Raw genomic sequence first — 12,476 nt, forward strand, 5'->3', positions numbered from 1 at the left:
AAAAAGAAGAACATCATTCTCCAACAAAAAGCAAAGATTAGATGGGTCAGAGAAGGTGACATGAACTCTAGATTTTTTCACAAATCAATTGTCGGAAGAAGGAAAAGAAATGAGATTCTGGGATGATGATTGTTGGACAGTGGGTGGATGAGCCGGTTGTTATCAAATCGGAGGTCAAGAAGTACTTTGAATCTTTCTTCAAGAGAAGCAACAGAGTGAAGCCAAAGCTGCCGCCTGACTTTACTGCTCGGACTCTTTCAAATGACGATCGGGAGTGGCTGATCCGCCCCTTTAGTGAAGATGAGATTCAAGAAGCCATCTGGAAATGCGAAGGGAACAAGAGTCCAGGGCCGGACGGTTTCAATTTCACCTTTTGGAAAAAGTCATGGGAGATTTTAAAAGGGGACTTTTTGCAGGTAATGAAAGATTTTCACGCGAATGGCAAAATCCCAAAGGGTTGTAACTTGTCCTTTATTGTCCTCATGCCAAAGAAAGAAGGCGCCATTTCTTTTGAAGACTTTAGACCAATATCACTGATCGGCAGCCTGTACAAGGTGATTGCTAAGGTTCTTGTAGGAAGAATGAAGAAGGTTATGGATTCTATTATCTCAGAGACCCAAAGTGCTTTTGTTGGGGGAAGATCGATTCTTGACGGCGTTGTCATTCTCAATGAGGTCATTTCAGAGGCAACGAAGGCAAAAAATGGGAGGTTATTCTTTAAAATTGACTTTGCGAAAGCTTATGATTCAATTGAATGGGATTTTATTGATAATATGTTGGAGAGATTTAACTTTGATGCTATCTGGAGGAAATGGATCTTCGGCTGTCTCTCGTCGGCATCGGCAAATGTCCTTGTGAATGGATCTCCGTCTAGGGAATTTCATTTAGAAAAAGGGGTTGAGGCAGGGAGACCCGATTTCACCTTTCCTGTTCTTGGTGGCTGCCGAGGGACTTCATTCACTTACCAGGCGTGCGGTGGATAGGAATTTACTCAAAACGGCTAGTGTCGGGAAAGACAATATCTGTATTTCTCACATTCACTATGATGATGATACTATTTTCATTTTGGAAAAGTCGCAATCGAATTTAGAGACGGTGAGATACATTCTTTGCTTGTTCCAATGGATGTCAGGCCTTACTGTCAATTACACTAAGAGCTCACTTATGGGGGTTGAAATCGATGGTGACACGCTTAGACAGATGGCAGAGGGTCTTAACTGCAAAGTCGGCTCCATTCCATTCAATTATCTTGGCATCAAAGTTGGTGGGCGTATTGATAAGGTTGTGGAGTGGAACTATATTGTGGAGAAAGTCAAGAAAAAGGTTGATGGGTGGAAAAACTGTAATCTTTCTCTTGCAGGGAGAACTACCCTGGTGAAGTCAATTTTGCAAGCGATACCAGTTTACCAACTCTCTTTCTCTCCAATCCCCAAGGCCACGGTGAGAGCTCTCAATTCTATTTTCAGTAATTTTCTTTGGGGGGGAAGGGGCGACTTTTCAAGGCCGATTTCATGGGTTAGATGGACTGATTTGTGTCGGGATACTGGTGAAGGAGGTCTCGGCATCAAAAATGTTGAGTGGTTTAATGAGGCGCTAGTTATGAAATGGGTGTGGAGGTATCTGGTTGGAAAAGAAAGCCTGTGGGCTAGAGTCATCTCGTCGATTCATGGGGAGTTGAAGTGGGGATGGTTGGAGGGACGTGGGGATGACATTAGGGGTAGGAGGAGCGGATGGTGGGGGGAAATTGTGATAAAGGCTTCAAGACCTGGGGGGAAAGTGGTTCCATAACAACTTGAAGAGGGTTATCGGGGACGGGAGAGATACTAATTTCTGGTCATGTGTTTGGATGGGAAGTCGGCCTCTCAAGGATAAATTCCCAAGATTATTTTGGCTGTGTGAAGATAGAAAGGCATCAGTGAGGGATATGGGGAAATGGTGTGACGGGAGATGGGTTTGGGAGGTAAAGTGGAGACGCGAACTGAGGGAGAGAGAAGTGGAGTCAGTTAACTCCTTTCTGGAGACGCTTTCTGGGTTTTCTCCTTGTGCAGGTAAAAAGATACTTGGGAGTGGAGGACAGACAAGGATGGAGTTTATTCCACAAATTCTGCATATCACGCAATAAAGGATCAGAACCAGACGAACCAGTCCATGGATAACGCATCGATGCAGTTTCGGAAGTTGTGGAAAGCCCCGGCAACTCAGAAGGCAAGGATGACGGCGTGGAGAGCTTTGAAGAACAAGCTACCAACCTGCGATAATTTAATTAAGAGAAATGTCGATCTTGGACTCGTTGAACGGAGCTGTGTTGCGTGTTTCCACGTCGTTGAATCGGTTAGTCATACTCTCCTTCTTTGTCCAAAAACAGAGGCCATGTGGGATAACATCTACGGATGGCTTGGCGTGCCCACAGCTCGTCCGACAAGCATCTCGGACCACTTCCTTACTTTTATTCATCTGGGAAAAGGAAAGAAATGGCACCGATTCTTGAAGGCTGTTTGGAGTTGCTCGATCTGGGTTCTGTGGAGAAGAAGAAATGAGGGTCTTTTCGAAGGAAATGCGTGGGATATCAAGAGAACCTGTTTAGAAATTAAAGCAAGAATGTGGAGTTGGAATTTTATTTTTGATATTTTTTAGTGGAAGGATTCTTTTCCTTCTTGGTGCTCCGACAATTTGGCACACCTCCTGTGTAATTAACTCTGGGCATTTCTGATGCCTACCATGGGTTTTATGATTTTCTTTTCTGATAAAAAAAAATAATAATAAATGATGAAGACAAAAATATGTATACCTTGAAGATCGAAAAATTAAGGCCAATTCAACCATAACAACGTTGTTAACCGCGACAGCCCTGATTTCCCAGGATTTGGAGCTATCTTGAAGACCATCATATATCCGATAAAAAAGGAGATTATCATGAAGAAAGAGATAAATATGAAAAATTATAGCTCTATTATAAATTTATAAAGAGTCCTATTTCTACTAAAATTCTTAGTATTTGTCTATAACTACGGGCATATCTTCATTATTCACGTAACGTACAACTTTATAATTGTAAATTCTCACCACAAATAATGAATTATTTTGATCGACCCTCCGTATTAATGTAGATCTTTACGACCGAGCCAACAATAAGTATATAACTATACAAAACAGGAACAATCCCATTTTCTGAGAAATCGGTTCAAATAACAATACAAAACAAGAAAACACCTTGTGAGAAATCCATTAAAATAACAATACAGAACATAAAAAACCGCTATCTCTAATAAGTGTACAGTGTTTAAAACCGTAACAAAACCCAGGCATTTCAACAACTCACAACGCGTCAAGTTCCAACAAGAAATTGTGAAAAATAAGACGACATCAAAAACAAAATGGTCTACGACCAACCGAAGACATAGTCAAGAACATAGACGAGTGCGAGAGAAAAGGGATAGAGAAGAAAAGCTATGAAAGAGGTCCAAACAGGAAACGTGGTGCGAACACTGGCAAACACACCCATCACGATGCACACGATCAAAATAACCAGCACCTCCGACGAGAAATCCCAAACCAACCCCCTCGCATACACCAGCGCCAAGAACACCGACAGGCACAGCACGTTGTTCATCGTAACAGCTCCGTACAACTGCCAACAACACCAACATATAAATTCTCTAAACTACCAAATGTTGCCTCCTAATGAAACGTTACCTCAGAAAATGTCAAGGAAGCAGATCTTAGCTTCTTCCTGCTCGCAAATATGATCGCGGAGACGGCCTCGCTGGAGTTGGTAGCCAATGGAAGAGCGATGAACGATATGAAGAAAGTAGGGATCCTGGTGACGTTGGAGAAATTCTGAACCGCATCAACAAGAGGATCGGCAAATGCAGCTGCGATGAGAGATCCGAGGAGCAACAGAAGCACGGCTTTCAGTGTCGTCCACTGCGAGTTCTCAACGCCCTCCTCACTCTCTTCGCTTTCAACTCCCAAAAGGAAATGCTCTCTCTTTGTTTGCTGAAAAAGCAAGGGGGAAACAGATACACCATTATACGGCATTCTAAACTAGCTGTGCGAGAGCTCGTTCAAAGCAAACAGACCGTGTGGAAATCATCTATATACTTCATTGAATCAGCAGCATGATTAGGATGATTGGCAAGCTTAGCCTCTTCAAGCCATCTCCCAATTCCAACGATGAACTCTGCGAGATCAACTTTAGAGTCCCGGCTAGTATCGAACTCCTTCATTACTTTCTCTACGGCATCGTTATGATCCAAATTGATCTCATCAAACTGGATTCCGATGATCAGGGCCCTTAATTCTTTATGCGAAAGGTATCCATCCTCATTTTCATCAATCGCTTTGAACAGCCTGTCGTAGTAAAGAAGAACACAGATATCAGCTTTATGTGCAGAGTTGCAAAGGAAAAGAAGGAGCTTACTTGGACAACACTTGTACATTAGGCCGTCCCTCTTCCGTGGAAAGCCTCCCCAGGGCGCGCTTCTTTAAGTGCTTCAAGATTCCCGACATCACGTGCCTATGCTTGATATAATCGAGCCGCCTCTTTTGAACCCACGGCTGAAAAACCTGCAAAGGGAACACTGACATTCTTGAGACAAAAAACTGAGAGCACCAAAATACACAAGTGAAGTGTGTGTGTTATTGATGTTGTGTTGGGAATTATAGACGCCAATAATTCCGCCCAGGATTGTTGTTGGGAAATTAGACACAACTAATTCCGCTCGGGATCAAGTGTGACTCAATATTGTGGATATCGACCGATATGAAACGAGAAGAAAAATGACACCGATATTTTTAACGTGGTTCGGCCAAACTGCCTACGTCCACGGACCCACACCAATATATTAGAGAATCTCAAAAGGAGGAGTACAACAAAAATACCACACTGTATTTTGTATCTGCCTACGCAGAGGCTATCTCTCAACTCACTTTTATCACTCGTGTATAACTTCCACACTGAAGTTTTCTCTCACAAGATTTTTCTCTCTCTCTCTAGCAAATAACACTTCTGCTAGGTGGTGTTGGTTGTGGGGTTTTGGGGATCTGGGTGGTATTGGGATGCTGCTGCGAGGATCATTATATAGGCAGGGGAGGTGGTAGGTGGCAGCCAAGATGGAAAAATTGTTTGCTGCCTTTGTTGAATGTTGCAGCCGCAACTTTTGAAGAAAAAACATGATGGTGGAAAGTAGCCACCCTTTTTTGACTAACAATCTCCCACTTGAAGACTGATTCCAATCTGTCTTCACACCTCGATTAATGCAGCAGCCTTTCTGTCTTAACTGTAAAGACATGACCAGTAGTGCTTCTCCTGCGATCTACCTCACCGGCAAAATCTGCATCTGCAAAACCTTGTAGTGCTACATCACCTCGTCGAAAGCACAAGCATCTATCAGTAGATCCACGTAGATATCTCAATATCCACTTTACTGCTTCCCAATGCTGCTTTCCAGGATTTGCCATAATTCTGCTCACAACTCCCACTGCATGAGCGATATCTGGTCTAGTACAGACCATGGCATACATCAGACTTCCAACGGCTGAGGCGTAAGGAATTTTAGCCATGAAGTCTCTTTCCTCCTTTGTCTTTTGAGAGTGCTCTTTGCATAGGCGGAAATGGTTAGCTAACGCTGAGCTAACCGGCTTAGCACTGCTCATGTTGAATCTTTGCAAGATTCGATCAACGTATTTGGCCTGAGACAACTGCAAAACACCTTTTTGCTTATCTCTGTAAATTCTCATCCCGAGAATTCGCTTTGCTTCTCCTAAATCCTCCCCTCAAACCAAGGACCACATCATGTCCTCCCTCGAACGACAATCCGTACATCTTGCACCGCCGTTACCACTCAACGGGACTCGCTGCCTGACCACACTATCAGGAAGACTTTCGATACAAGGAACCACCGGATTCAATCGTGAGTTCACTGGGGGTACACCTCCGTATATCTTGCACCGTTGAATTTATCAATTTTGGAAATTTTATCGTCTGTCGACATTGCTCCCACTCGATCTGGACTCCTTGGATCGTTTCTGATTTTTCAGCTAACCACCGTGTTTAGAACACCTTTTGTCGACAAATCGGAACCACCGACAAATTTCACTATTCACGAAATTCACTATTCACGTGAATAGTAACAGCGAAAAAACATCAGAAAATATCTGTCACCACCGTGGCTCTGATACCAGTTGTTGGGAATTATAGACGCCAATAATTCCGCCCAGGATTGTTGTTGGGAAATTAGACACAACTAATTCCGCTCGGGATCAAGTGTGACTCAATATTGTGGATATCGACCGATATGAAACGAGAAGAAAAATGACACCGATATTTTTAACGTGGTTCGGCCAAACTGCCTACGTCCACGGACCCACACCAATATATTAGAGAATCTCAAAAGGAGGAGTACAACAAAAATACCACACTGTATTTTGTATCTGCCTACGCAGAGGCTATCTCTCAACTCACTTTTATCACTCGTGTATAACTTCCACACTGAAGTTTTCTCTCACAAGATTTTTCTCTCTCTCTCTAGCAAATAACACTTCTGCTAGGTGGTGTTGGTTGTGGGGTTTTGGGGTTCTGGGTGGTATTGGGATGCTGCTGCGAGGATCATTATATAGGCAGGGGAGGTGGTAGGTGGCAGCCAAGATGGAAAAATTGTTTGCTGCCTTTGTTGAATGTTGCAGCCGCAACTTTTGAAGAAAAAACATGATGGTGGAAAGTAGCCACCCTTTTTTGACTAACATGTTGGAACGGACAAAATAACTCGTAAACCAAATACCTGGTAAAGGCAATAGGAGATGAGAAGTGAAACTGAGACAATAAGACCAATCAAGACAGCCAAGTTCCTCCCAGAATCTGAATGCAATATCTGTGGAAATTGCACAATTATGAAGGGAATCACAGATATAGCCATGATTATGCCAGCATAAGTTGTCCATATGTCTGTGCTTACGCCGGAACCTGCATAACCATGATATGAAATCACAGCCAACAATAAGTCTATAACTGCAACAAAGTTGGAGATTGAGTAGAAATGGCATGACACCAAGACCGATTTGTTAGTAAACTTAACCAAAAAAATGCTCAGACTCCATATGCCAGGAGCTCAATCGATGATTAATGTGGTTTCTCTTGTTTAGGTGCATCAACAACATCTCAAGTGTTGATCATCTTGTTTAGGCAGTGTAGCAACATGCATATACAAGGTAAAGATTGAGAGGAAATTAACCAGTTAAAGTGAAGGGTCTGGTGTCTTGATTGTCGTTGGCGAGATCATCTTGTAGGTCGCACTTTCCCACGAGAATGCAGGAACCCCAAATTACAGTGAGGAGCATAACAGTTGAGCCGGCCAGAAGGCCCATGCCAACTGAAACCTGGCTTTGAGCAGTTTCTACACTTCCAGACATTCCAGACACTGAAAATCAGTACAAATAACAACACGTAATGAGTTAGGCAGGGCTACTGAACAAATGAATAACATGACATCAACACAACTGCTCATCCTTAATCTAAACCAACATACATCATAAATCTCTTCTCCCACTTTATATATTCTATACACAAAATTATCATCATATCAAACATGAAACCAAAAACAAAAAAAAATTGCTATATACTAGTCGAAATCAAATTTGATAGTGTCCGCAGGACCCAGTGATCAGCGTGGTGTGGTGTGTTGGTCTAGTGATAGTGGCTAAAATTTGTAAGTATCAAAATTTGCAAGTATAAACACATTTGTATACGTAAGTATCTAAAACTATCATGAGGTAATATGAAATTATGAATATTGGCTTCTGGTAAATGGATGAGATTCAATATCTCACAATTTTATACATGTCACTTGTCCTATTCTTTTATTTATTATTTAAATAATTCTATTTTTTATAAAAATAAAATTTATCATAATATTATGAATTATACTAATTTTTATTTTGAAAAGTTAAAATTTTAAAAAATTATACTCCCATAACTTTGAATTTATCCACCTATTATTAATAAAAGTAAAATTAAATGATAAAAATTAATTATATACCCTATTTAAAATGAATAAACCGTAGTTAATAATCATAAAATTAAACTAAAACATACAAAATTAAAATTGAAGAAAAAATATATAAACAAAAACAAACTACAAAGTAAGACATTATGATACACTGAATCTCAATGCCAGGTAAAATGCCAAAATTTTAAGAGATCAGATAACTTACTCAATTTACTCTTCAAAAAACTTACTCAACTAAAGCTGCGTTTGGTTTCATTTAGATGACTTTATAGAATATATTCTTGTATTGCGATGGGAAAACATATGAAAACGGAAAATTGGAATTGGATATTTTTTAGGCAAAAGAAACATTCCAGTATAATTTTAAGATCTTGTCAATATGATTTTGCTATGATTAATAATAAAACACACATTTTTCTATATATATGGACATCCACACGGTATGAACTCTAATCACAAGCACACGTAAGACCTCTTCTTTTTAAAATTTTTACTTCCTCTGACTCTAAAAATTATGATTCAATGAAAATGACACCGATTAATATAGTAATTATGTTTGAATAGAGATAATTAAATCTCACAACTTTTTAGAAAAAATGAGAGAATAAGCTCATGAAGTCAATTTCAAATAATGAAAGATCATGATGAATTTATGGAGTTATTTCCATATAAAGAAATACTATAATCTTCAAAAATATGTACATACCAATATAGTAATAAGACCATAATTTTTAGGAACATGAATATCAATAGTATTACTCCATTCGTCCCACGAAGCATGACACAGTTTTCTTTTTTGTCTGTCCCACGAAGCATGACACGTTTCTAAAAATGGCAAAAAATTTACCATTTATTCACATTTTCATTTTTTCACCTGCCACAATTAACACACAAAATATCAATTTTTTAATTTTCGTGTCGAAAAAAACTGTGTCATGCTTCATAGAACGGATGGAGTACTTTTCTATATTTAGATATATCAAGAAAGCATTAAAATGTGTTGTATGTCGCGGTCCTAATTCAAGAAAGTCAAGAACTGAAACAATTAAATAAAAACAATAAACAAAAGTTTCTTGAAATAGTATTTTAGTAACATTTATCTGGGGAGTTGAACAAACACTTGTCTGACCTGACACTTTAAAACAAAGATAAATATGTAGAATTGAATATATAGTTTTAACAAAAATATAGAAACCAACATGTTTTGAGTTTCTAAAAGAAACTACACCACACAAAGCATACATCATCTCTATGTTCCAGACTTGCAGTAAATCCAACATATATATCTACACAAGAAAAGGTGACTAAATAACAGGACTCCTTCCTTCCCTTCTAAATTTTCAACAACAGAGCCTTTTTTATTTTATTTGAGGAATTATAGAAAAGTTGAAATGAGAAGTGATCGGTTTCAGACATTCCAAAATAAAGGAAAAAAGTAATTACCAAGTATAAGCATAGCATCAGGAAGAGCTCCGAGAATGGGGAGGAAAAGGCCGCCGACGATTCCGGGTCCCAAAATCTCGAGCAGAAGCTCGCTGCCGCCTGACAGATACGTCGCCGCCATGAACATCAGGTATCCGTACACCAAGATCAGGAAGAGGTTTCCCATCGCCGTCGATGTGCACGGCATGAATCCGTACGTCTGCTCGCACGACTCCTCCTCCGCTCCCAGGCGGAGGAACGACGGCATCACCACCCCATCGGAGAACACACCGGATTGGTCGGAAATCAGACGCCCGTACGCCGCGCCGCAGAGGATCAGGAAGAGGACGGCTGTGAGAAGCGGCCGCTGCATCACCATGCTGAAGAACTGAGTGTGTGTCTGTGTATTAATTGTGTATTAATATCGTTATGGAGCGTGGCAGATCAACAGGTTGTGGAGCGCCATTTTCGAAATTGCCGAGATCGTTTCGTTGAATAAGCTTCTTAAATAATTATCTACTATTTCGAATTTTGCCCCTTGGGTTTAAGATTATATATATCTATATACAACTCAATAAATACACCTAATATTATAATGTGATACTATTAATAGTTTGCTAATTTATCACGATTTACACCAAGATCTGAGATCTGCATCTGCTAAGTCAGCTTTTCAAAAATAAAATTATAAGTCAATTTAGAGGGTTGGTCAAATTTAAGGATCAAAAGATTTGATCTAAATGATAAAATAATTTAATTTAATTTAATTAAATAGTTAATTTGTAGTATAATTTAATTTATGATGGATTATTTGACTTGTAAGATGATTATTTATCACATAAAAATTAAATTAATTATTTAATCATCTTTCAATCTGAAAATTTTAAAATATTGTCACTAAAAAATTATTGGTTGTTTTGTTTTCATTTTTGTGCATTTTTGCATAATTATAAAAAGAGAATCATATTCTTTTTACTTAGTTCTATCTCTCTCTCTACTGTTGAAATAGAAATTTTATTGAAAAAAGAAAGTTCAAAAACCCTTGAAAGCACAGGCGCAGACTAAGGGACGAGCCTCAAGAAAGAAAGCTCAAACAAACAAACGAACACTATCCCTAAAAAAAGGGGACGAAACCACAAGACAGAAAGCAAACAAAACAACGCGGGAAAGGGGCGGAAAAGCCCGGCCCCCTAAAGCCCTAAACAAGGCCAAAACGAAAAGCCGCAAACAAACGAACGACCAAACAGCAACGCGAGGGAACGACAGAAGCAGGGGCACTCGAAACGAATGCACACAACCAAAAGCACCAGGAAAGTCAAGGAGGCAGGAGCCGACGGCGCTAACACCAAGCCAGAGCACCACAAAACCCTGCAAAAGCCAAAGAAACACATGAGAAAACAGGGGAAATCAAAGCAAACAGAGATAAACCGACTGACAAGCCCGACATCCACCCAGGACGACACGCCAAGGAAAACATCCCTACCAAACAAGGCCCAACAACCCCAACGACCACCTCCAGAATAGCAAGAGAATCCAGGTGGCTCCAGCAACCAATCATGTCCCAAACTAGACCAAGACCCTCAAGAAACCACAATCCCCAAGAAATGTGCAGAGCTAAGACCTTTAGAAGCAACATAAAGATGATACAATATAATCCGATCAGATCCAGTTCTCCGCTAGAAGTGAATTTCCTAATGCAATTACCTTTATAATCTAAACTCATTCTTTATATGTAAGATAAAAAAGCTTTGCTTTCAATAGATAGGCCAACTTCACGGGATGAAGCAATTGGGGGTAACCAAAGACTTCCCGCGAGGTTTTCCATGCTCATAATGAAGAAACCATCAGAGGAGCAGAGACCTAGAGCTATTAAAAACTCAAATTTCAATCCACCCATTCAAACCAGAGAAAAGATATTAGGCTTATTGCAATGTAAGATAATAATATTTCTAGGATACGTTTATTTTATTATAATTGATAAAATGTAAGATAAAGTATTTTTATTCTTAAAAGAAGAATTTTTTCAATTTCATAACTAATTTTTTAAAAATATTTTTATTAACTTGTTTTATTCATTAATACTAATTTTTAAAATTAAATATTCGCTCTGTCTCAATTAACTTGATCAATATATTTTTTTGGATCGTTTCAACTAAGAGCATTCATATCGATTGGCTCATAAGGTTGATTCGAGTCAGCCCAAGCTATGAGTCGACCGATGCAGTCCTCTCTGACTCGAACTCTGGTTCGATGAGATGAGTCGGGTTTATGCGTGTAAAAATCTGGCGCATGTAAATATACACTCCTATAATTGAAAAAAATATGTTTGAAAATTCGAATTCCAATGGTTTTCAGTCGATTTTTTTTTCTTTTTACCCTAATGGCTATTATTATTATTATTATTATTATTATTATTATTATTATTATTATTATTATTATTATTATTTTTCCTTTCTCACCGGCCTTTTGCCTTCCTTGCTTGTTTTTTGTTGTGGGCTTTTGGAGACGGCATCTCACCGGCCTTTTGCCTACTGTGTTGTTTTTGTTTTGGTCTTGTTGGCTTGAGCCGGGTTGGTTTGGGGACGATGGTTAGGTCGGAGTTCCTGAAATTTTCCCTTCCGCTCTTCCTTCTCTTGTCGTTCCTTGGTTGTCTAGACGGGTACTCTTTTTCCTTCTTACGGTTTTCCTTTGGGTTTTCCGTAGGAAGATTTTAATGAGACTCGGCCCTTAGTCTGCTTTTCTGTGCTTTTAAGGGTTTTAAGTTTTTCTGTTTTTTCTTCTTATATATAATCGCAATTTAATAATAATAATAATAATTATTATTATTATTATTATATTTTTTCCTTTCCCAACGACACTTTGCTTGTTTTTTTTTCTCTTTCTACTATAAATACCTACCTTCTACCTCAAACTTTTTTCATTCTTCCCCACTTATTCTTCCTATCTCCCATCTCTCTCAATTTCTCTCTTTCTTATCAGTGGATTCCAACGATCTCAATACTCCTGATTATTTTTCTTCTAATTGGATCGATGATCTTTTCTGCCCATTCT

The 12,476-nt window shown here is 39.2% G+C and overlaps 1 protein-coding gene across 1 annotated transcript; it reads right to left on the reverse strand.

Moving 5' to 3' along the window:
• Positions 1 to 3,138: 3,138 nt before the first annotated feature.
• LOC130986908 (sodium/calcium exchanger NCL-like) lies at positions 3,139 to 10,124 on the reverse strand. Its single transcript, XM_057910451.1, has 7 exons — positions 9,447 to 10,124; positions 7,230 to 7,415; positions 6,780 to 6,961; positions 4,421 to 4,566; positions 4,080 to 4,350; positions 3,694 to 3,996; positions 3,139 to 3,628 (listed from the first exon to the last, which is right to left on the reverse strand). Exons 1-7 carry the CDS (start codon positions 9,802 to 9,804, stop codon positions 3,380 to 3,382), a joined length of 1,695 nt encoding a protein of 564 aa, XP_057766434.1. The 5' UTR covers positions 9,805 to 10,124; the 3' UTR covers positions 3,139 to 3,379.
• Between the last annotated feature and the right edge of the window lie 2,352 nt (positions 10,125 to 12,476).

The sequence above is a fragment of the Salvia miltiorrhiza genome, chromosome 5, assembly GCF_028751815.1.
Source record: "Salvia miltiorrhiza cultivar Shanhuang (shh) chromosome 5, IMPLAD_Smil_shh, whole genome shotgun sequence".
Taxonomy (NCBI): Eukaryota; Viridiplantae; Streptophyta; class Magnoliopsida; order Lamiales; family Lamiaceae; genus Salvia; species Salvia miltiorrhiza.

Excerpts from the sequence above, each read along its gene's own strand:
- LOC130986908 (XM_057910451.1), bottom strand. The coding sequence starts at position 9,804 with ATGGTGATGCAGCGGCCGCTTCTCACAGCCGTCCTCTTCCTGATCCTC. Across the intron at positions 6,962-7,229 it reads CAGACCCTTCACTTTAACTG|GTTCCGGCGTAAGCACAGAC; the intron begins GTTAATTTCCTC and ends ATGGTTATGCAG. Across the intron at positions 3,629-3,693 it reads CTTCCTTGACATTTTCTGAG|TTGTACGGAGCTGTTACGAT; the intron begins GTAACGTTTCAT and ends TGTTGTTGGCAG.